The sequence below is a fragment of the Heterodontus francisci genome, chromosome 40 (genome assembly GCF_036365525.1).
Source record: "Heterodontus francisci isolate sHetFra1 chromosome 40, sHetFra1.hap1, whole genome shotgun sequence".
NCBI lineage: Eukaryota > Metazoa > Chordata > Chondrichthyes > Heterodontiformes > Heterodontidae > Heterodontus > Heterodontus francisci.
Window position 1 is genome coordinate 12,815,695 of NC_090410.1, and position 25,292 is coordinate 12,840,986.

At 47.0% G+C, this 25,292-nt stretch overlaps 1 protein-coding gene across 1 annotated transcript; it reads right to left on the bottom strand.

Moving 5' to 3' along the window:
• Nucleotides 1-933: 933 nt before the first annotated feature.
• exosc5 (exosome component 5) lies at nucleotides 934-25,226 on the bottom strand. The gene is made up of 6 exons (XM_068019082.1): nucleotides 25,071-25,226; nucleotides 19,305-19,418; nucleotides 11,141-11,262; nucleotides 7,732-7,872; nucleotides 6,900-6,989; nucleotides 934-1,354 (listed from the first exon to the last, which is right to left on the bottom strand). Exons 1-6 carry the CDS (start codon nucleotides 25,168-25,170, stop codon nucleotides 1,256-1,258), a joined length of 666 nt encoding a protein of 221 aa, XP_067875183.1. The 5' UTR covers nucleotides 25,171-25,226; the 3' UTR covers nucleotides 934-1,255.
• Between the last annotated feature and the right edge of the window lie 66 nt (nucleotides 25,227-25,292).

Below are 25,292 nucleotides of genomic sequence, written 5' to 3' on the forward strand. Positions count from 1 at the left end.
GTTTAGTGACTCCTGATAGAAAGTGAACGTGTGGACTTATTTTTTAATTTAAAGAAAGAATTTTCATTTCTATTGCGTTTTTCATGATCTCAGGACATCCCAAAGTACTTCACAGCCAAGAAAATATGTTTTTAAGTGTAGACACTATTGTAATGTAGGAAATGTGGCAACTAGTTTGTGCACAAGCACCCACAGCACAGGATACAATGTAAGTTATAATTTTCCCCATCAACATAACCAGGGCAGGTTCTGCTGTAATCACCCTACACTCAGCACATCATTAGGCCTCAAACACTTGGGAGACACTGGAAGTTGGGCCAGGGGGAAGATTTTTAATTTATACACGAATCACCCTACACTTGTGTTATACCGAGGGCAGATACAGCAGAGGCAAGATACAGAGTAAAGCTCCCCCTACATTATCCCATGGGCATACCATTCAGTGCTAACCTGTCACCTATTGGTCTCAGTTGCAGAGCCCAGGTAACAGGGGCAGTACTGCCCAGCACAGTGAAGATACTGATACTGGTTGCCTGAATCTTCAGACTTCTTTCAGATTAGCTTTCGAAGCATTGGTTCGTTGCTGTGATCAGCAGGTACCTGATTGAGGGGGCTGATTTGGTCGATAGTAAGCTTCACCTTGTTCACAACTCACACTACTCAACCCTGATCTTAGACGCACAAACTGTCCCACTTTCACCTTCACCGGTTTCAAAAAGACCCACTGGTCCATCTCCTCTGCTCCATACAGTTGCAATGTCCTATGCATCATATACAGACCCCCAGGGAGGGTCAGCGCCCCAGGGCAACCCATACCCCAGAGAGATGGAACCAGATTTTTACGTGTTTTAACCACTATTTACCACTAACTGTCCTGTTTGATCTGAAGGGACATTGCTGGAAAATGGGAAATGAGCATGGAACCAACTAAAATTCATTAGCATCAAATTTTATTTTTTAAAAAATAGGGTTCCTCTTCCTGACTCTCAGATACATGCTTAGCGGGTATTTGGCACATTTCACGTACTAAGTCAGACTGCTGGGACAGCTGTGAAGTGCCCTGTCTCTCAGACACTCACCAGCTCAGAATACCCGCTATCTAAAGGATCGACCTATGGTTACCGCGCAGGGCTCAGAACCACGGTACAAGCAAAGCACAACCACTGCTCTCCACCAGAGATTGTCTGTTGGCCTTCGTTCTAAATATGACAGGACTTGGCCCATGAAGACCCTTTGCACACTGCTGCTCCCATCTCTATTCGCGCAGTTTTGAGTACTTCCTGCTCACCGAATCCCTGTAAAACTGGAAGATCTTCTCTGCGGCTTTCTGGCACATTGCAACACACTGCTGGAGCTGTGTAAAAAGACAAGAGCATTAGCGACAGCATGGAGAATGCCTCATACCTCCCTCCCAGAAATGGGATCTGTGCATTTAAACACTGAATGTTGTTGGGAAGGCAGGGACCAATTAACCCAAAACCATTACAGACAGACCATTCGACACAACAGCTCCATGCCTGCCCACCCCCATCTCTGAAATCTCCTCCAGCCCTATAACTAACGTTCCCTATAAGCTGCGCAGCCACCCAGACATTCCTGCGCAGGCCGAGGACAAGTTACTGCGCATGCACAGCCGCGCAAAGAAGTTTATAGGACCCGCACACTTCAATGAAACTTTGCCTATAACCCTCCGAGATCAATTCCGGCCTCTTATGCATTCCCGATTCTAATTGCTCCACCATTGGTAGCCGCGCCTTCAGCTGTTTAGGCCTCAAGCTCCTCTAAATCTCTGATGATTTCCTACTTTAAGACGCTTTTTAAAACCTACCTCTTTGAGCAAGCTCTTGGGCACCTGTCCTAATACCTCAGTGTGGCTCAGTGTCAAATGTAGGTTGATAACACATCTGTGAAGTGTCTTGGGACGGCTGACTACATTCAAGGCACTTTACAATTGCAAGTTTTCGTTGTTGTTGTTGCTGGTGTTTATGCTCCACACGAGTCTCCTCCCGCCCTACTTCATCTATCAAATTAACTTTCTAGTCCTTTCTCCCTCATGTGCTTATCTAGCTTCCCCTTAAATATATCTCAGCTATTTTCCTCAAACATTCCACGTGGTAGCGAATTCCACATTCTGACCACTCTCTAGGTAAAGAAGTTCTCCTGAATGCTATCTTATATTTGTGGCTCCCTAGTTTTGGATTCCCCACTAGTGGGAGCATTCTCTCTACATCTACCCTATCAAACCCCATCATAATTATAAGATCTCTATCAGGTCACCCCTCAGCCTTCTCTTTTCTAGAGAAAAGAACTGCAGCCTGTTCAGTCTTTCCCGATAGTTATAACTGCTCAGTCCCGGTATTATCCTTTTAAATCTTTTTTTGCCCATTCACCATAAACCGACTGGAACGTTGATGTGCTCCCACCTGTACAGTGAGTACTGAGTTCGCCAAGGTCGCTACTGAGCTACTTCATTTCACACCGCAGTCCATCTGTTCTGAGCAAGCTACTACACAGTTCACTGGGGTCAGGCAGGAACAAGTCTGCACACCTACTAACGGAGCCCTACACCCACTGGCACAGAGCATGTTGACAGCACAGAATGGAATATCACTCTGTGCCCCAACCTCGAGCAGGAAGTGTCTAAATTTTTACCCTGCAGCACTTTACAAATGATCCAGATAGTGAAGCAGCCCACGCACATATATATTATTAGGAGTAATTAGAACAGATTGATACTGGATTGGGAGAGATAGGCTCATTACAACCATATGGAGACAGGCAAAGAAAATACCACTAAAAACATGAACTTAAGACTATTTGCAATAAAAAGAACAATCTCCCTCATGCCGCCAGTGGGCAAAGGCAATGCACATTGAGTCACGCAGGCTGCAAGATGCCATCCCTGGCCTGTGCCCAGTTGGTCAAACTCAGCTAGAGCTGCAGCAGAGATACGACAATCAGCCTCAGCGAACTGGAGTTTCCGCCGTGACTCAAATGGTAACACTCTGGCCTCTGAGTCACAAGGTTGTGGGTTCAACTCCCAATCCAGAGACTTGAACACAAAAATCTAGGCTGGCATTCCTAGTGAAGTACCAAGGGAGTGCTGCGCTGTCGGGGGGTGCCATCTTACGGATGACATGTTAAACTGAGGGCCTGTCTGCCCTCTCAGGTGGACGCAAGAGATATTGGGGTAGGGGGTCACACCAGCTTGGTGGAATTCTCCCCTCAATCCATCCTCAAATTTTTTTAAATCACTGATCAAAAAAGAACTATGCTTCCTCAAAGATTGGACAAGTACTCAATTTGCTGCCTTATCCCTTTTAATTTTTAATTAGTCAATTTATATTCAGCAAGAGGTTGGTGAGAAGGCTTAGAACTAATTTGCATTAAAGTGCCAATTAGTGCCAGACACACGTTGTGCAATCTATTAACAGGTTTTAGTTGAGCATCATTGGCCAGAGTGGAGCAGGTCGATAACCGATATTAGTGTTCATTACAAGTGCTCATTTAAGCTTTTCAATTCTTGTTTGACCAGGATATGTGCCGTGACCTGCACGCACTCATGTCTGTGCCCTGTCCCCCAACAGCTTTTCCCAGAGGGACGGACACACCGAAGCCAGTACAGTCTGCATGTGGCTCTCTCAGACAATCCATTTCACAATACTGCAGCTGGCTAAATGCAGTGGCAATCTGCCACCGAACCACACAAGGTTTGACCCTCCTCCCTGCCAGCCCATGCTGAATTGGTGATCTCGTCACATTGCCAGTCAGGTTGGTACAATTGGTCTCTGCTTCCTGGGCGAAAACACCCACCCTTTTTAGAAAAATCATCTAGGGCTCTGCTCCTGATTGCTACCCAGCGGGTCTTGCTGGAAGGTGTGTGTACATAACCGGCGAGCACAGGGTGGGCCTCAGCTGTGATGCCCCCACAGTTGAATACCTCACCGACACTTCTAGGTGCACCCATGAATTTATTTTATTTTTTATTTATTTAGAGATACAGCACTGAAACAGGCCCTTCAGCCCACCAAGTCTGTGCCGACCAACAACCACCCATTTATACCAACCCTACAGTAACCCCATATTCCCTACCACCTACCTACCTACACTAGGGGCAATTTACAATGGCCAATTTACCTATCACCTGCAAGTCTTTGACAGTGGGAAAACCGGAGCACCCAGCAAAAACCCGCGTGGTCACAGGGAGATCTTAAAAATTCCGCACAGGCAGCACCCAGAATTGAACCCGGGTCCCTGGAGCGGTGAGGCTGCGGTGCTAACCACTGCACCACTGTGCCGCCCCAAACGATTACCATAGGAGAAGAGCAGAGGAAGGTGTCTGGCACCCACTGGAATTGTGTCCCTGAAAGATGCAGGGCTGCAAAAGAGAAAAGGGGCACAATCTGGAAATGTAGCCTAGCTCTCAAAACTAGATCTCCCCCGTGGCTGCTCATGGAAAGTATAAACTGGCAGCACAGCGTGTTGATATGGAGCAGCGTTTAACCTGACCTGACCTTTAACCTGCAGCTCTAGTACTCCCAGAGGGGATGCAGTCTAAATAGACACACCCAGGTAATTAGTATAGAATCTTACAGTACACAAGGAAGCAATTTAACTACACCTGTGCTCTCTCTCAAAAAGAGGTTATTTGGTCCCATTCTGCCTTCACTGGGCAATGGAAGGAATTGCTAATAAGATCATAAGAACTAGGAGCAGGAGTAGGCCGTCCGGCCCCTCGAGCCTGCTCCGCCATTCAATAAGATCATGGCTGATCTTTTCGTGGACTCAGATCCACTTACCCGCGCTCTCACCGTATCCCTTAATTCCTTTATTGTTCAAAAAGATATCTATCTTAGCTTTCGAGACGTTTACTGAAGAAGCGTCAACTACTTCACTGGGCAAGGAATTCCATAGATTAACAACCCTCTGGGTGAAGTTCCTTCTTAATTCAGTCCTAAATCTGCTCCCTCTAATCTTGAGACTATGCCTTCTTGTCCTAGCTTCACCTGCCAGTGGAAACATCCTCTCTACTTGTATCTTATCTATTCCCTTCATGATTTTATATGTTTCTATAAGATCCCCCCTCATTCTTCTGAACTCCAATGAATATAATCCCAATCTACTCAGCCTCTCCTCATAAGCCAACCCCCTCAACTCCGGAATCAACCTAGTGAACCTCCTCTGCACCCTCTCCAGTGCCAGTATATCCTTTCTCAAGTGAGGAGACCAAAACTGCACAGTACTCCAGGTGTGGCCTCACCAGTACCTTATACAGCTGCAACATAACCTCTCTGCTTTTAAACTCAATCCCTTTAGCAATGAAGGACAAAATTCCATTTGCCTTCCTAATTACTTGCTGTACCTGCAGACCAACCTTCTGCGATTCATGCACAAGGACACCTAGGTCCTTCTACATAGCATGCTGCAACTTTTTACCATTCAAGTAATAATCCTTTTTCCTGTTACTCCTACCGAAATGAATGACTTCACATTTATTAACATTGTATTCCATCTGCCAGACCTTTGCCCAATGTATCTAATGGGGTTAGATGCGGTAAGGTGGGAAGAGGCACATGTGGAGCTGAATGGCCTGTTTCTGTGCTATGTATAATGGAAAAATCTGAAAATGTATGCAGATGAATCGAAAAGCACTGGATAATAAGTATCTGAAGGTGGTTCCAGTGCTGCTAGATAGGGAGTTTCAGGATGTTGACCCAGCAATGAAGAAACAGTAATATATTTCCAAGTCAGGATGTTGTGTGGCTTGGAAGTGATGGTCTACCCACTAAAGGCCTGCTACCCGACCCGAACCCAACAGGACCCAACGACGTGTCAGTTTCGGGTCGCTCTTCCGGGTCCGGCTTTCGGGCTCGGGCCAGGTCCATGTCGGACACACAAAGTAAGTATTGCATTTTGCTCTGCTGGTAAGTGTTAAAAAGTAAAAAAAAAACCTACCTGTGCTGGGAGTCCGGGACGTCAAGGAGGGAAACTGAATCTGTGCAGTGAGTGAGTAAGCGTCTCTATGACATCATCACGCTCATGCTGCAGCTTCGGACTGGAAATGTAGGTAAAGGGAACATTCCGGTGGTCGGGTCAGGAATCGGGGAAAAAATGGAGGGACTCGGGCCGGGCCGGGCTCGGGTCCGATGTGGTTCTGTTGGGTTCGGGTCGGGTTTTTTTTCCCCTGACCTGAGCAGGCCTCGACTTCCCACTCATCTGCTGACCTTGTTCTTCTAGGCAGCAGGGGGGGGGGGGGGGTGTCATGGGTTTGGGAGGTGCTGTCAAAGATGCCTCGGCAAGTTGCTGCATTGCATTCTGCAGACAGTACACTCTGAACTTACGGTGCACTGGTGGTGTAGCGAGTGGACGGCATCCCGATCAAGCGGACTGCTGTGTCTTGGATGGTGTTGAGCTTTAGTGTTGTTAAAACTGCACCCATCCAGGCAAATGGACAGTATTCCTTCACACTTGTGTCTTGTAGGTGGTGGAGGCACTTGGGGAAAGAGTTAGGTGGTGAGCTACGCACCGCCAGGCGATACAGAACTGAATGGCACTGGTGAGGCCGTCAGCTCTGTTTCCCTTCTCGTTGTTTCATTTACTGTAGTCGACAAGACTCGTGCTGTATCCCTGAAACTGTGGAGTTGCTGTCAGCGTGTCTAGGGACAGTCTAAAGTGCTACTGATGATCGAATGAACAAAGAAAGTTCACTGGGGTGATTGAATACGAAATGGATAGAGCTTCGCCCTTTCATTACATCAGTCTGGATTCCTTGTAACTGTAACTCTATTGTATTGAATCTATGGCCATTCAGTTGAGGCAAGAGATTGCGGCTGGCATCACCATGTATCAGGACCTTGCGGGAAGAAACAAAAGGGCCGCAAGAGCGTGGTAAAACATACCTCTTCAACAGAATATGACCCCTTTGTGGACGACATCAGCAGTTGCTTCTCAACGCTATCGATGGAGAATGTGAGAACAGCAGCAGCCTCCTGAAACAAACGTACCCAGGAATTAGACAGGGGCTTTCCCCACTGTGAAATGAGTGTACGAGATTAGCAACTTTTACCAATGTTCCCTCTAAGCTACACACATACATGGCCGCACAGCAACCAGAAGGTACCGTGCAGGCATAGTATCCCCATAGTATAAGATTCCGCGTGTGCTCGACTACAGAAAAAAAAATTTAAAGTTACCGTGCATTGAAATGAGCAGGCCATGCATAACAACAAAAAAAAAAAATTTTTGTTGTTGTTAAGAGGGGACATTGGGTACCACTACTGATATAAGCCAGTAATTTAGACTGATACGCAAGTGCAGTACTGAGGGAGTACTGCACTGTCAAGAGATACCGTCTTTTAGATGAGACATTAAACTCAGGCTTTGTTGAAGATCCCGTGGCATAAACTGAAAGGCAGGGGAACGTCCTGACCAACATTTCTCACTCAGCCAACACCTCAAAACAGATGGCCTGGTCATTCATCCATTTGCAGACTGAGACGCCTTGCTGTGCGCAAATTGTGTTTACCACATTACAAGAGTGATTACAAAAGGAATTCATTAGCTATAAAGCACTTCGAGATGTCCCGAGGATGCGGCATAAATGCAAATTCCTAAATTCAATGCGGATGCATTATTTTCCAGTGCTTCAAGGAGATTTTTTTTTTAAATTTAGTCAGGCACAATGCTTGCACCAGCTGAGATTTTACTGCCTTGGGGTTTCACACCACTAACCTTCTCCATCTTGGTTGTTGGATCTAAAAGGATGTCTCTGTTGGAATCAATAACACACGTGACCCCGCAGAAAACACTTTTCATTGGCAGTGCAGCATCCATCAGTGCCATGCAGGCTGCATTCAGGCAGCAAGACAGCAGCTGTTGTAGTCAGTTAAGGATTTCCCTGGAAACATCAAAAAAAAATTGCACAACACAAAATCGTGCATGGAGTGGGGGGGTGGGGGAAAAGAGGTGGGGGTGGGGAACAGAAAGACTTATAAGGCGTGAAAGAAAGTGTTAAATACTGTAAACTCACTTTGCTGTGGCAGCCTTTCCCTTCCGCCTAGTGTCACAAGATCTGTACCACGGGGAATATTTGTCAAGTTTCTCACACGTGACAAACTGCAAAGTTAGAGCTGCGCAGATGTGTCAGTCGTGCCTCAGTGGGCAGCATGCCCACTGCATATCAGGGTTGTGGGTTCAAGTCGCACTCCAGACACTTGAGCACAAACTCCAGGCTGATAGTGCAGCGCTCCTTCAGAACTGCACTGGAAGTGTCAGCCTTGATTTTTATGTTCACGGCCTGGAGGGGAATGTGAACTCACAACTTTCCAACTCGGAGGCAAGGCTGCGACCCACTGAGCCATAGCTGACACACAGTTGCTAAGAGGTTGTGACTCTGGTTGATAAACTGGTTTGCAGCAAGATGCCCACATTTTGCTCTTCCTAAACAGCAATCCAGCCTTGTGACTCTCCTTGGCGGCTCGAGAATATCTGCCACCCTCAGAGACCTTGTTCAAACCCTTTTGTAAGGCTCACACCACATGTGTGCAGCTACATCTCCTCTTCTGCAATCAGCACTTAACTGCACATCGCAGTTAGGTTGTCGGAGATTTTATTTCCCAAGCACCATTGCCATGGGACACAGCAAACTGCAGCCTGCTGTTATGACCTTGTAGGTTTTTTGTCGGGAAGAATGCGGTGTGCCTTTAAGGCTGGAAAGGGAACAGTACTGCTTTAAGGCAGCAAGCTCCAAAGACTGAGTCAAAGAGTGCATTCTCGTTGCCCGGGATACAACCATTCAGGACCAGAGATCGAGAAATACATTGTTACAATTTAATTTTGAACTGGCTTATAGTGGAAACAGATGGTTCTAACTAAGAGAAACAGACAGACAGCAGTGTGTTAGCACCTGAAAGGAGGGCTCTCAAACCACTTAAACTGAAGGAAAAGAATTTAGCTGGTTTATTTATTATTCTCTCAAAATTCTAAAAAGTCAAGCTAAAACAGAGATCTCTGATAAATTAAACTGAAGGAAGGGAAGTTAGACTGTGACAATCTTTTATCCCTCAAAAATTCTAAAGCCAAATTGAATCATTAAAAAAAGTGTTTGCAAGTTGTTAATTACTGAAATTCATCGCTGGAGAAGGAGCAACTATTTTGACTTCTGAATTAGACTACGACTGTTCAACTTTTGAACAACCCTTTTCCCCCCACCGAACGGCTGTGAGGACTTCAAGCAACCATGGACAGTTCCACATCCGGCAGGAGCGTAAATCTGCAAGGACTCTAATTTTTCCCATTTTAAATGTTGTTTATATCTTAGCAATGTTTAATGATTTAGTTTTTCTAATTAAACAGTTAATTTGTTGATTTAAAGACACCTGGTTTGGTTAGCCTCCATTCAGGGGTTATTAGAGGGTAAAATTTGGCTGGGTCTTTCTTTAATATGGAAAGTTTAAAATGATATGTTAGGCGATCTGTGGAGGGACAGGATTGAATTAACAGTGCGTTTCTCCCACCACAATCAGAATCATATATTTTGATCGGGTGCTTTGACTGGAGCAGTCGGTCGTAACACTGCTCAAGCATAGGAACGCTGTACTGCGTCTGCATCAAATCTTGTCAGAGGCAATGTGGGTGAAGTGACACTTGGTAATAGGTTTGTTTCCTGTCCATCCTCCCGTCTGCCACACTCTGTAAATTTCAGCTCATTCAAAATCTGATGTCCACATTCTGAATTGCATCAAGTCCCATTTACCCATGTTTGTTGACCTACACTGGATGTAAAATTTTTAACCATGTGTTCAAATCCTTGCCCCTCCCTATCGGTCACCTTCTCCAGCCCTGCAAATGCCACCCCCCCCCCCCCACACCCCCGAGATCTCTGCGCTCCTCCAATTCTGGCCCATTGTGCATCCCTGACTTCCTTTGCCCCACTGGCGGCCGTGCCTTCAGCTGTCTAAGCTACTTCCACTGGAATTCCCTCTCGACACCTCTCTGCTTGCCTTTCAGAATCCTGTCCTAATATCTCCTTATCTGGCTAGGTGTCAAATTTTGTCTGATGATGCTCCAGTCATTCCTTGGAACATTCTACGACATTAAAGGTACTATATAAATCCAAATTGTTGTTGTCTACACTGCATTTGTACACCTCAAGCTGCTATGGGTGTGTTTAGTAAACAGGCTGCAAGCCCTTTGAAATCATTTATTTTTTTCAGTTTTTTCTAAAAAAAACACAATCTGAAACATTTTGTTATGGATCGTACCGAAATGAATGGGATTATTTGAGGAGATAATGAGAACAGGAATGAAAATCACTTACACCCACTTCTTTCATGAGTCACTAGCTACAAAAGTGGAAGAGCAGGTGAATCATAATTTCTGGCCTCTATTGCTCAAAGGGAACTAAAAAAAAGTATATATATTTTCTATCATAAACAAGACTAGAAACAATCCCCTTGCAGTTGGTGCAAACGTCAGGAGAAGCAGCTCCCACACTATTTGAGCTACTGCTAGACGGGTAGACAAGGGCCTGGTGTCCTGCTCTCCTGCAGGCGCATAAACAGGTAGTTTAAAACTATAATAATCAGGTAATCTCTTGTTTTGTCAGTTAAGGGACAGTTATTGGTCAGGACATTGGGGAGATCGCCACTGCTGCTTTTTGAAATAGTCCTTTGGGGCTTTTTTGTGTCCACCCGAGGGGGAAGACGGGGACCTCATTCGAATGCCTCATCCGAAAGACACCAGCTCCGACAACACAGCACTGAAGCTTCAGCCTGACTTATGTGCTCAAGTCACTAGAGTGGGACTCAAGCCCACAACCTTCTGACTTAGAGGAGATGTGCTACCCACTGAGCCACAGCTTGAAGGTCTCGTCTACAATCAGGATAGTCCCCAGTGTCCTGGCCAATATTTATCCCTCAACTAACATCAATAAAAGATGATGCTTCTGAGACCTTGCTACATGTGGGATCTTACTGTGCACAAACTGGCTGCCAAGTTTTCTACATTACAACAGTGACGACACTTCAAAAAGTACTTTGTTGGCTGTTAAGCACCTTGGGATGTCCCGAGGTCGTGATAGAAGGGAAGTTCGCAGTTGGAGACAGACAGGGCGGCTGACCTATCACTGCTGTCAGGATACAGATCCAGAGTCATGGATGACTTGCAGTACGACTGTGATGGAAGATCGTGGGTGGAGAGCAGTCAGGATGGTGGCTTCACACGTGTTTCGAATCATCTGCTCCTTGCTCTTCTCTGCGACACCTTTCAGCAAACAAACAAAAAGACCCGAGTGAACTGAGCGGCTGGAAAAGACACCTAAAGCCATCGGGAAAATCAAACAACCATGCTTCACAACCGTGCTCACGACTGAAGGCCAGCATCAGGCACAGCAGAATTTCCAACACCAAGGTCCAGTCCATTCCAGGAGTGTGGAAATTAACTTTACCCAGAGTTTCATTCATCGTTCTGGGACGAGCAGGAAAATATCAACACGGTTCTCAGGTGCGTCACAAAAGATCAGAAGAAATTGAAGCAGGAGTAGGCCATTTGGCCCCTCAAGCTTGCTCTGCCATTCAATAAGATCATGGCTTTAACTCCACTTTCCTGCCTGTCCCCCAAAAACCTTGACTCTCATGTCGATCGAAAATCTGAATATAATCAAGTCTGAGTTAGACAATGAACCAGCCTCCACTGCTCTCTGAGGAAGAGAATGCCAAAGATTAATGATCCTCAGAGGAGATTCCTCCTCATCCCCATCTTAAAGGAGACACCCCTTATTTTAAAACTGTGCCCCCCCCAGTTCTAGATTCCCCCACAAGGGGAAACATCCTTTCAGCATCTACCCTATCAAGGCCCCTCAGATTCCTATATGTTTTAATAAGATCACCTCTCATCTTCTAAACTCCAATGAGTATAGGCCCAACCTGCTCAATCTATCATAAGACAACCCCTTCATCCCAAAAGTCAGCCTAGTGAACTTTGTCTGAACTGTTTCCAATGCAAGTATATTCCTCCTTAAGTAAGGAGACCGAAACTGTACACAGTACTCTAGGAGTGGTCTCACCAATGCCCTGTACAGTTGTAGCAAGACTTCCTGACTTTCATACTCCACCCCCCTTGCAATAAAGACGAACATTCCATTTGTCTTCCTAATTACTTGCTGTACCTGCATGCTAAAATTTTGAGATTCATGTACAAGGATACCCCAATCCCTCTATAACGCAGCATTCCGCAGTCTCTCTCCATTTAAATAATATTCTGCTTTTCTATTCTTCCTGCCAAAGTGGACAACCTCCCATTTTCCCACATTAAATCCATCTGCCGAAATTCTGCCCACTCAACCTATCTATATCTCTTTGCAGACACTTTGTGTCCTCCTCACAACTTGCTTTCCTACCTATCTTTGGATCACCCACAAATTTGCTGCAATTCTCTGTCTCTTCATCCAAGTCATTAATCTAGATCATAAATAGTTGAGGCCCAGCACTAATCCCTGTGGCATTCCACTAGTTACAGTTTACCAATCTGAAAATGCCCCATTTATCCCGGCTCTGTTTCCTGTTAGCCAGTCCACTATCCATGCTAATATATTACCTCCGACAATATGAGCACCTTATCAAATGCCTTTTGTAAATCCAAATACATTACATCTACTGGTTCCCCTTTATGCACCCTGCTTATTACTTCCTCAAAGAGCTCTAATAAATTTGTTAAAAACGATTTCTCTTTCATAAAACAATTTTGACTCTGGCTGATTGCATTATGATTTTCTAAATGTCCTGCTACTACTTACTTAATAACGGATTCTAGCATTTTCTTAATGACAGATGTTAGGCTAACTGGCCTATATCTTCCTGCTTTCTGTCTCCCACCACCACCGCACCACCCCCCGCCCCCGCCACTTCTTGAATAGAGGTGTTACATGTGCGGTTTTCCAATACACTAATTTTTTTCCATTTCTTTAAAAAAAAAATTCTGTATGTGGGACCCCCTCCCCACCCTCAATAAATATTGATTATATTCACAGGGACCTCCAAGAAGATTTTGGATAAGCTGGAACCTTCTTCAATTAAATGTTGGGAGAAAAAAGGCATTTTATTTGGCTCTCATCATCAAAATATTCTGCATCCAACTCTGCCCGACTCCCTGACCGCTCGTTCAGGCTGAATCAAACAGTATGCTAGCTTGGGTCCCTGGCCTGAGTTTGAAACCCCATATACTACCCAGTAGTAAAGCATTTTGCTTGAACCTCTGCAACATTGCTGGGGAGGGGGGGGGGGGGGGGGGGGGGGAGACAGTGGCATAGTGGTAATGTCACTGACCAGTAATCCAGAGGCCCAGACTAATGCCCTAGGGGCATGGGTTCAAATACCACCATGGCAGCTGGTGGCATTTAATACTGACAAGGGAGTCAAGGGGTATGGGAGGCAGCAAGTGGAGTTGAGGCCACAAGGCAGAGCAAGCTTGAGGGGCTGAATGGCCTGATCCTGCTCTTAGTTCTTTACCTACCTCCCCCATCACCCCACCACTGTTAACACTCTTAATGTTGGAATATTTTATGATCTTAAAAAAAGGTATTCCCAACATTCCTTTATTTTAGCATATTTAGTAGCAGAACAAATGTGAGAGAAAGACAACTTAAGCAGTCTCTATATATGAATAACAGGTTTACGGAACAGGATAAACATTTGGCCTGATCACTTACACTGTACTATAAGCAAAGCTTGTAGCACTGAGTATAAGCTGCAGCCTCAGCTAAACATGCAAACTATGTACTACGTAAGCACAGGTCAAGGCTGCATAATAGAAGAATAGAACCAGGTCCCCTTTAACCTCAGATCTTTTGAGAGTCAGAAGCGATGCAGCCGTGTGGAGGCTCTGAAGGCCAGGAGCTGGTCACTTCGGAATTTACGTTATTCTCTGATATCAGAGAGCGTTCTTGGAGGTAGTCAGAGCCTTGGAACCAGGTTTTGTTAGTTGCATGTCAGTTAATATAAATTGAAGATACAGATACTGTAATAAAGGTTGTTATAAAAAGCACGGAACACAAAAGTCCGAGTGTATCAGGCCTGTGTCCTCAGTACCTTGCTCTACGGCAGCGAGGCCTGGACAACGTATGCCAGCCAAGAGCGACGTCTCAATTCATTCCATCTTCGCTGCCTTCGGAGAATACTTGGCATCAGGTGGCAGGACTATATCTCCAACACAGAAGTCCTTGAAGCGGCCAACACCCCCAGCTTATACACACTACTGAGTCAGCGGCGCTTGAGATGGCTTGGCCATGTGAGCCGCATGGAAGATGGCAGGATCCCCAAAGACACATTGTACAGCGAGCTCGCCACTGGTATCAGACCCACCGGCCGTCCATGTCTCTGCTATAAAGACGTCTGCAAACGCGACATGAAATCGTGTGACATTGATCACAAGTCGTGGGAGTCAGTTGCCAGCATTCGCCAGAGCTGGCGGGCAGCCATAAAGACAGGGCTAAATTGTGGCGAGTCGAAGAGACTTAGTAGTTGGCAGGAAAAAAGACAGAGGCGCAAGGGGAGAGCCAACTGTGCAACAGCCCCGACAAACAAATTTCTCTGCAGCACCTGTGGAAGAGCCTGTCACTCCAGAATTGGCCTTTATAGCCACTCCAGGCGCTGCTTCACAAACCACTGACCACCTCCAGGCGCATATCCATTGTCTCTCGAGATAAGGAGGCCCAAAAGAGAAAGAGAATAAAAAGCACTTGTTTGTGAATCACAAGCAGCGTTATTGTCGCCCGACTAACAACCCTTTGTTGTGCTGTTAAGCACTAATAAATCCGCTAGGACGTTTCCATGCTTTTGTTACCTTCAGACTTATCTTCAATCTCCCGACTCCAACCCTCACTGGGCTCCCTAGCTCCATCCTGGACTCTAACTCATTTAAAAGAAAACTCTGCTGGTGCTCTGCACCTTTCCCCGCTGACCCTCCACTGCCTCTCTGACTCGCAACACAATGACTTCAAAATCCTCGTTATTTACACATGCCGCTGTGGCCTAGTCCTTCTTCATCTCTGCAGCCTGTTCTCTCTGACAGTCCTCCAACTCCAATCTCGTGTGCACCTCTTTCCTCTCTTCCAGCTGTTCAGCAGTCTCAGTGCCGCTATCTGGAACTCCCTCCCTAAATCTTTTTTGCCTCTTCCTTTCGAGTTAAAAGTTTCCTCAATTAAATTTTATTTTGAAACTGCGTTTTTGGCCAGCTCCCCAAACTGTTCAGTGTCCGCCACTAGCCCCAGCTCCTCTCTACTGCATTAAACTCGAATCATAAATGCAGCTTCTAGTAGTGCACCAAGAAAAACCCTTTAAAAACCAGGATATACAACACATTCCCTGCTAACCAAGACTGAGATGCTGCCAGTGAATCTCAGGCTGAGTGAGGCCTCTGCTCACTGTCAAGAGGTAACATGCTGCCACCATGTGATGTTGTGTGTGCACGGCAATGAACTGCACTAAATGAACTGCAGGAGTTAACATAGAATCATAGTGTTATACAGCACAGAAACAAGCCCTTCAGCCCATCACATCCGTGCCCGCCATCAAGCACCTATCTATTCTAATCCCATTTTCCAGCACTTGACCCGTAGCCTTGTATGATATGGCGTTTCAAGTGCTCATCTAAATACTTCTTAAATGCTGAGGGTTCCTGCCTCTACCACCCCTTCAGGCAGCATGTTCTAGGTTCCAACCACCCTTGGGGTGAAAATTTTTTTCCTCAAATCCTCTCTAAACCTCCTGCCCCTTACCTTAAATCTATGGCCCCTAGTTATTGACACCTCAGCTAAGGGAAAATGTTTCTTCCTATCTACCCTATCAATGCCCCTCATAATTTTGTATACCTCAATCAGGTCTCCCCTCAGCCTTCTCTGCTCTAAGGAAAACAACCCTAGCCCATCCAGTCTCTCTTCATAGTTGAAATGTTCCAGCCCAGGCAACATCCTGGTGATTCTCCTCTGCACCCTCTCCAGTGCAATCACATCCTTCCTATAGTGCGGCGACCGGAACTGTACACAGTACTCCAGCTGTGGCCTAACTAGCGTTTTATACAGCTCCATCATAACCTCCCTGCTCTTATTTTCTATACCTCGCCTAATAAAGGCAAGTATCCCATATGCCTTCCTAACCACCTTATCTACCTGTGCTGCTGCCTTCAGTGATCTATGGACAAGTACACCAAGGTCCCGCTGACCCTCTGTACTTCCTAGGGTCCTACCATCCATTGTATATTCCCTTGCCTTGTTCGTCCTCCCAAAATGCATCACCTCACACTTCTCAGGATTAAATTCCATTTGCCACTGCTCTGCCCATCTTACCAGCCCATCTATATCGTCCTGTAATCCAAGGCTTTCCTCCTCACGATTTACATCACCAATTCTCATGTCATCTGCAACCTTAGTGATCATATATATCATATTCATGTCTAAATCATTAATGTACACAACAAACACAAAGGAGGACATAAATAAGGCTGACAAACCCCCAGGGCCTGGTAATCTACATCCCAGAGTACTAAAGGAAGTGGCCCTGGAAATAGTGGATGCATTGGTGGTCATCTTCCAAAACTCTACAGATTCTGGAGCAGTTCCTACAGATTGGAGGGTGGCAAATGTAACACCACTATTTAAAAAAGGGAGAATAAAAACAGAGAACTACAGACCAGTTAGCCTTACATCAGTAGTGGGGAAAATGCTACAGTCTATTATAAAGGATATGATAGCAGAGCACCTGGAGAGCATAAACGGGATTGGGCAAAGTCAGCATGGGTTTACGAAAGTGAAATCATGCTTAACAAATCTACCGGAGTTTTTTGAGGATGTAACTGGTAGAACAGATAAGGGAGAATCAGTGGATGTGGTGTATTTGGATTTTCAGAAGGCTTTTGATAAGGTCCCACATAACAGGTTAGTGTGCAAAATTAAAGCACATGGGATTGGGGGTTATGTACTGGCATGGATTGAGAATTGGTTGACAGACAGGAAACAGAGTAGGAATAAACGGGTCTTTTTCCGGGTGGCTGGCAGTGACTAGTGGGATACCGCAGGGATCAGTGCTTGGGCCCCACTATTCACAATATATATTAATGACTTGGGTGAGGGAACTAAATGCAAAATTTCCAAGATTGCAGACGACACAAAGCTGGGGGGGAATGTGAGCTGAGAGGAGGATGCAAAGAGGCTCCAATGTGATTTGGAAAAGTTGGGTGAGTGGGCAAATACATGGCAGATGCAGTATAATGTGGATAAATGTGAGGTTATTCATTTTGGTTGTAAAAACAGAAAGACAGATTATCTGAATGGTGATAGATTGGGAAAGAGGGAAGTGCAACGAGACCTGGGTGTCCTAGTACAGCAGACGCTGAAAGTAAGCATTCAGGTGCAGCAAGCAATTAGGAATAGTATGTTAGCCTTCATTGCAAGAGGATTTGCGTACAGGAGCAAGGATGTGTTACTGCAGTTATACAGGGCCTTGGCGAGACCACATCTAGAGTATTGAGTGCAGTTTTGGTCTCCTTATCTGAGGAAGGATGTTCTTGCCACGGAGGGAGTGCAAAGAAGATTTACTAGGCTGATTCCTGGGATGGCAGGATTGACATATGAAGATAGATTGGGTCGACTAGGCCTATATTCACTCCAGTTTAGAAGAATGAGAGGGGATCTCACAGAAACCTATAAAATTCTAACAGGACTAAACAGGCTAGATGCAGGGAGGATGTTCCCAATGGCTGGGGAGTCCAGAACCAGGGGTCACAGTCTCAGGATACGGGGTATGCCATTTAGAACCGAGATGAGGAGAAATTTCTTCACTCAGAGGGTGGTGAACCTGTGGAATTCTCTACCGCAGAAGGCAGTGGAGGCCAAGTCATTAAATATATTCAAGAAGGAGATAGATATATTTCTTAATGCCAAAGGGATCAAGGGATACGGGGAGAAAGCGGGAACAGGGTACTGAATTAGACGATCAGCCGTGATCTTTTTTGAATGGCAGAGCAGGCCCGAAGGGCCAAATGGCCTACTCCTGCTCCTATTTTCTATGTCTATGTTTTCTATGCAAGGGTCCCAGCACAGATCCCTGCAGTACACCACTGGTCACAGGCTTCTAATTGCGAAAACAAACCTCGACCATCACTCTCTGCCTCCTGCCACTAAGCCAATTTTGGATCCACTTTGCCAAATTGCCCTGGATCCCATGGGCTCTTACCGTCTTAAACAATCTCCCATGTGGGACCTTATCAAAAGCCTTACTGAAGTCCATGTAGACTACATCAACTGCTTTACCCTCATTTACATACCTAGTCACCACCTCAAAAAATTCAATCAAGTGTGTTAGACACGATCTCCCCCGACAAAGCCATGCTGACTATCCTTGATTGACCCCTGCCTCTCCTGTCCCTCAGAATTGTTTCCAATAGTTTCCCTAACGCTGATGTTAGGCTCACCGGCCTGTATTTACATAGAGCAACCTTAACACCAGATTCCTGTTAGGAAATTGTCTAAAGGAGTTCTACTGTACTTTTAGTAATAAAAAAAAAAGAAAAAAATTCTGATGCTTAATTCTGAAATAAAAACAAAGTGCTGGAAATACTCAGCAGATCTGGCAGCATCTGTGGACAGAGAAACACTGCAATCCCCACTACCCATCCGAAAACCTCTAAAACCCTCCTTGCAACAATCCCATACCTCAGCACTCCTCTTCTGCTCCACAACCCTATGGTCTATATTCTCTGGAGTTTAGAAAGGGAAGTGATCTCATTGAGACATACAAGATTCTGAGAGGGCTTGACTGGGGAGATGCTGAGAGACCGTTTCCCCTGGCTGCAGAGTCTAAAACTAGGGGTTAGTCTCACGATTAAGGGGCTGCCATTTCAAACTGAGACGGGGAGAAATGTCTTCACTCAGAGGGGTTGTGAATCTTTGGAATTCTCTACCCCAGACAGTTGCAGATGCTCAGTCGTTGAGTAAATTCAAGGCCGAGAGTAATATGGATTCAAGGGATATGGGGATCAGGCAGGAAAATGGCTTTGAGATCGAGGATCAGCCATCATCTTATTAAATGGTAGAGTAGGCTTGCTCCTAATTCTTATGTTCTTAACCCTGCGTATGCATCCTACATCCTTCCTATATCTCAGCAACCCTAATCATCCCCACAACCCTCCCATAACCTCCCTGCAACCTGCTCATACTTCAATCATCCTCCTTCATTCTCCCCGCACCCCCCCCCCCCCCCCCGCAACTCCACGGAGTCTTCACCCAGTAATCTTACTTGGTGCCCGCCACTTACTCGGTAATCCGATCTTCGGCTTTAGGAAGACATCCAGCGTGGCCTTGTCGAAGATCTCTTTGCTGACTTTCACCTCCGCTGGTCCATACACTGCAGCCAGGACTGTTGTGTCACCTAAGGTTCAAAAGGAAAACGTTCAAAAGGTTGAAAAAGTAGTTGGCATTACATAAGGGCAGCAATACTAAGGAGGGACATGAGTTTTAAACCCAGTCGCTGACTCATCTATGTGAAAATTGCCAGAATATGACAAAAAAAATTAATTCCAGTTTTTAATTAAACACCGTGAAACATTTGGAAGAAAAAAACAACTGGCATTTAAATAGCACCTTTCATCTTTCATAGGTCATCCCGAAGTGCTTTACAGCCATTTCAGAAATGCAGCTAATGTTATAATGTAGAAAATGTGGCAGCCAACATTTGCATAGCAAGCTTCCACAAACTGCAATGTGATAGTGACTAGAGGGTCCGTGTCAGTCATGTTGATTGTGGGATAAATATTAGCCAGGAGCCCAAGGAGAATGGCCTCCTTCTAAAGCGTCATGAGATCTTTCACATCCACCCGAGACAGCAGATGGGGCTTTGTCTCATCTAACAGACAGCACATCTGACAGTGCAGCTCTCCCTCGGTACTGCACTGGAGTGTCAGCCTTACCTTTATGCTCAATTCTCAAAGCTTTTTTTTAAAAAATTATATACACAAGTAGCTCAGATCAGGAATGCACAACCGGAGAGCATGATGGAGGCAGAGACAACCAGGGCTTTGGGATTGAATAACCACCTGCAGCCTGGAAAACTGAAGACTTGAACCTCAAACTTCTGGCCCAGGATTAGAATGCAAACACAGAGCTGACAAGGTTTCTAAAATTATGAACAGTTTTGACACAGTGAATAAAGAAAGACAATTTCATTCAGCTGGGGACTCACTGACAAAGAAGCCATCAATTTATGAGGAAGGAAAAAAAAGGAGGAAAAATTCTTCACAGAAGGTTATTGGAACACTGAATATTTGCCATAAGGAGAGGTTGAGGGAGAGAAAATTAAGGATAGATACAGGGCTATGGAGAGACTAGGGCAGGAGGATTTGTTTTGGTTTGATTCAGTGCTAATGGTAGATGGTGGGGCAGTTTGGAGATTGATACAGGGATATACAGAAAGAGCCGGGCAGTGGAATTAGTTTGGGGATTGATACAGGCCTATGGGGAGACAGTGGGACAATGGGCTTAGTTTGCAGATTGATAGAAACAGTGGGATTAGTTTGGGACTGATACAGGGCTAGAGAAAGGAGGCATCGGGATTAGTTTAGGATTAATGCAGGGCTAGGGGAGAAACTGGGGCATTGGGATTAGTTTAAGATTGATACAGGGCTATGAGGAGAAAGTGGGGTTAGATTGGGATAGATACAAGGCGATGGGAAGAAACTGCGTCATTGGGATTAGTTTAAGATTGATACAGGCTAAGAGGAGAAAGTGGACTGAGATTGAGGTAGATACAGAGCTATGGGGAGAGACTGGGGCAGTGGCGTTAGACTGAGATAGATACAGGGTAGTGGGTTAGATTGGGATAGATACAGGGCAGTGGGGTTCTACTGGGATAGATACAGGGCAGTGGAGAGAGAGTGGGGCAGTAGGGTTAGATTGGAATAGATACAGGGCAGTGGGGTTAGATGGGGATCGATACAGGGCAGTGGGGTTAGATGGGGATCGATACAGGGCAGTGGGGTTGGATGGGGATCGATACAGGGCAGTGGGGTTAGATGGGGATCGATACAGGGCAGTGGGGTTAGATTGGGATTGATACAGGGCAGTGAGGTTAGATTGGGATTGATACAGGGCAGTGGGGTTAGATTGGGATTGATACAGGGCAGTGGGGTTGGATTGGGATTGATACAGGGCAGTGGGGTTGGATTGGGATTGATACAGGGCAGTGAGGTTAGATTGGGATTGATACAGGGCAGTGGGGTTAGATTGGGATTGATACAGGGCAGTGGGGTTAGATTGGGATTGATACAGGGCAGTGAGGTTAGATTGGGATTGATACAGGGCAGTGGGCTTAGATTGGGATTGATACAGGGCAGTGAGGTTAGATTGGGAGAGATACAGGGCAGTGAGGTTAGATTGGGAGAGATACAGGGCAGTGAGGTTAGATTGGGAGAGATACAGGGCAGTGAGGTTAGATTGGGAGAGATACAGGGCAGTGAGGTTAGATTGGGAGAGATACAGGGCAGTGGGGTTGGATTGGGATTGATACAGGGCAGTGGGGTTAGATTGGGAGAGATACAGGGCAGTGGGGTTAGATTGGGAGAGATACAGGGCAGTGAGGTTAGATTGGGAGAGATACAGGGCAGTGGGGTTAGATTGGGAGAGATACAGGGCAGTGGGGTTAGATTGGGAGAGATACAGGGCAGTGGGGTTAGATTGGGCGAGATACAGGGCAGTGAGGTTAGATTGGGCGAGATACAGGGCAGTGGGGTTAGATTGGGATTGATGCAGGGCAGTGGGGTTAGATTGGGATTGATACAGGGCAGTGAGGTTAGATTGGGAATGATACAGGGCAGTGGGGTTAGATTGGGAGAGATACAGGGCAGTGGGGTTAGATTGGGAGAGATACAGGGCAGTGGGGTTAGATTGGGAGAGATACAGGGCAGTGGGGTTAGATTGGGAGAGATACAGGGCAGTGGGGTTAGATTGGGAGAGATACAGGGCAGTGGGGTTAGATTGGGAGAGATACAGGGCAGTGGGGTTAGATTGGGAGAGATACAGGGCAGTGGGGTTAGATTGGGATTGATGCAGGGCAGTGGGCTTAGATTGGGATTGATACAGGGCAGTGGGCTTAGATTGGGAGAGATACAGGGCAGTGGGGTTCGATTGGGAGAGATACAGGGCAGTGAGGTTAGATTGAGATTATACAGGGCAGTGGGGTTAGATTGGGATTGATGCAGGGCAGTGGGGTTAGATTGGGATTGATACAGGGCAGTGGGGTTAGATTGGGATTGATACAGGGCAGTGAGGTTAGATTGGGAGAGATACAGGGCAGTGGGGTTAGATTGGGAGAGATACAGGGCAGTGAGGTTAGATTGGGAGAGATACAGGGCAGTGGGGTTAGATTGGGATTGATGCAGGGCAGTGGGGTTAGATTGGGATTATACAGGGCAGTGGGGTTGGATGGGGATTTATACAGGGCAGTGGGGTTAGATTGGGATTGATACAGGGCAGTGGGGTTAGATTGGGATTGATACAGGGCAGTGGGGTTGGATGGGGATTGATACAGGGCAGTGGGGTCGGATGGGGATTGATATAGGGCAGTGGGCTTAGATTGGGATTGATACAGGGCAGTGGGGTTGGATGGGGATTGATACAGGGCAGTGGGGTTAGATTGGGAGAGATACAGGGCAGTGGGGTTAGATTGGGAGAGATACAGGGCAGTGGGGTTAGATTGGGATTGATACAGGGCAGTGGGGTTAGATTGGGAGAGATACAGGGCAGTGGGGTTAGATTGGGAGAGATACAGGGCAGTGGGGTGAGATTGGGATTGATACAGGGCAGTGGGGTTAGATTGGGATTGATACAGGGCAGTGGGGTTAGATTGGGAGAGATACAGGGCAGTGAGGTTAGATTGGGAGAGATACAGGGCAGTGGGGTTGGATGGGGATTGATACAGGGCAGTGAGGTTAGATTGGGATTGATACAGGGCAGTGAGGTTAGATTGGGAGAGATACAGGGCAGTGGGGTTAGATTGGGATTGATGCAGGGCAGTGGGGTTAGATTGGGATTATACAGGGCAGTGGGGTTGGATGGGGATTTATACAGGGCAGTGGGGTTAGATTGGGATTGATACAGGGCAGTGGGGTTAGATTGGGATTGATACAGGGCAGTGGGGTTGGATGGGGATTGATACAGGGCAGTGGGGTCGGATGGGGATTGATATAGGGCAGTGGGCTTAGATTGGGATTGATACAGGGCAGTGGGGTTAGATTGGGAGAGATACAGGGCAGTGGGGTTAGATTGGGAGAGATACAGGGCAGTGGGGTTAGATTGGGAGAGATACAGGGCAGTGGGGTTAGATTGGGAGAGATACAGGGCAGTGGGCTTAGATTGGGATTGATACAGGGCAGTGAGGTTAGATTGGGAGAGATACAGGGCAGTGGGCTTAGATTGGGATTGATACAGGGCAGTGAGGTTAGATTGGGAGAGATACAGGGCAGTGAGGTTAGATTGGGAGAGATACAGGGCAGTGGGGTTAGATTGGGAGAGATACAGGGCAGTGGGGTTAGATGGGGAGAGATACAGGGCAGTGAGGTTAGATTGGGAGAGATACAGGGCAGTGAGGTTAGATTGGGAGAGATACAGGGCAGTGAGGTTAGATTGGGAGAGATACAGGGCAGTGAGGTTAGATTGGGAGAGATACAGGGCAGTGGGGTTAGATGGGGAGAGATACAGGGCAGTGAGGTTAGATTGGGAGAGATACAGGGCAGTGGGGTTAGATTGGGAGAGATACAGGGCAGTGGGGTTAGATGGGGAGAGATACAGGGCAGTGGGGTTGGATTGGGATTGATACAGGGCAGTGGGGTTGGATGGGGATTGATACAGGGCAGTGGGGTTGGATGGGGATTGATACAGGGCAGTGGGGTTGGATGGGGATTGATACAGGGCAGTGGGGTTGGATGGGGATTGATACAGGGCAGTGGGGTTGGATTGGGATTGATACAGGGCAGTGGGGTTGGACTGGGATTGATACAGGGCAGTGGGGTTGGACTGGGATTGATACAGGGCAGTGGGGTTGGACGGGGATTGATACAGGGCAGTGGGGTTGGATGGGGATTGATACAGGGCAGTGGGGTTGGATGGGGATTGATACAGGGCAGTGGGGTTGGATGGGGATTGATACAGGGCAGTGGGGTTAGATTGGGATTGATACAGGGCAGTGGGGTTGGATTGGGATTGATACAGGGCAGTGGGGTTGGATGGGGATTGATACAGGGCAGTGGGGTTGGATGGGGATTGATACAGGGCAGTGGGGTTGGATTGGGATTGATACAGGGCAGTGGGGTTGGATTGGGATTGATACAGGGCAGTGGGGTTGGATTGGGATTGATGCAGGGCAGTGGGGTTGGATGGGGATTGATACAGGGCAGTGGGGTTGGATTGGGATTGATACAGGGCAGTGGGGTTGGATTGGGATTGATACAGGGCAGTGGGGTTGGATTGGGATTGATGCAGGGCAGTGGGGTTGGATGGGGATTGATGCAGGGCAGTGGGGTTGGATTGGGATTGATGCAGGGCAGTGGGGTTGGATTGGGATTGATACAGGGCAGTGGGGTTGGATGGGGATTGATACAGGGCAGTGGGGTTGGATTGGGATTGATACAGGGCAGTGGGGTTGGATTGGGATTGATACAGGGCAGTGGGGTTGGATGGGGATTGATACAGGGCAGTGGGGTTGGATTGGGATGGATACAGGGCAGTGGGGTTGGATTGGGATTGATACAGGGCAGTGGGGTTGGATTGGGATTGATACAGGGCAGTGGGGTTGGATGGGGATTGATACAGGGCAGTGGGGTTGGATTGGGATTGATACAGGGCAGTGGGGTTGGATTGGGATTGATACAGGGCAGTGGGGTTGGATGGGGATTGATACAGGGCAGTGGGGTTGGATGGGGATTGATACAGGGCAGTGGGGTTGGAGTGGAGCCACCAGTTATTTCGGTGCCTGGAGCTGGGCACTGAGGCCAAACCGGGTCGGGGACGCTCACAAAGGGCCAGCACCTACCTTGCGTGAAACAGGCCGAGCCATCAGGCCTGGAGAGGAGGCTGTGCTCACAGCAGAAAGGCCGCAATAGCTGCAGGCTCTCCCCGCCGGCCTCTTCCATCCCTCGCAACCCGCACCCGCGGCGTATCCAGGACGTCAGGCCAACGCTGACTGACAGCGATCTGCACCAATCAGATGAAAGCGCCTCTCCGCTTCAGCCAATCAGCATCAGGAAGAGGTGGG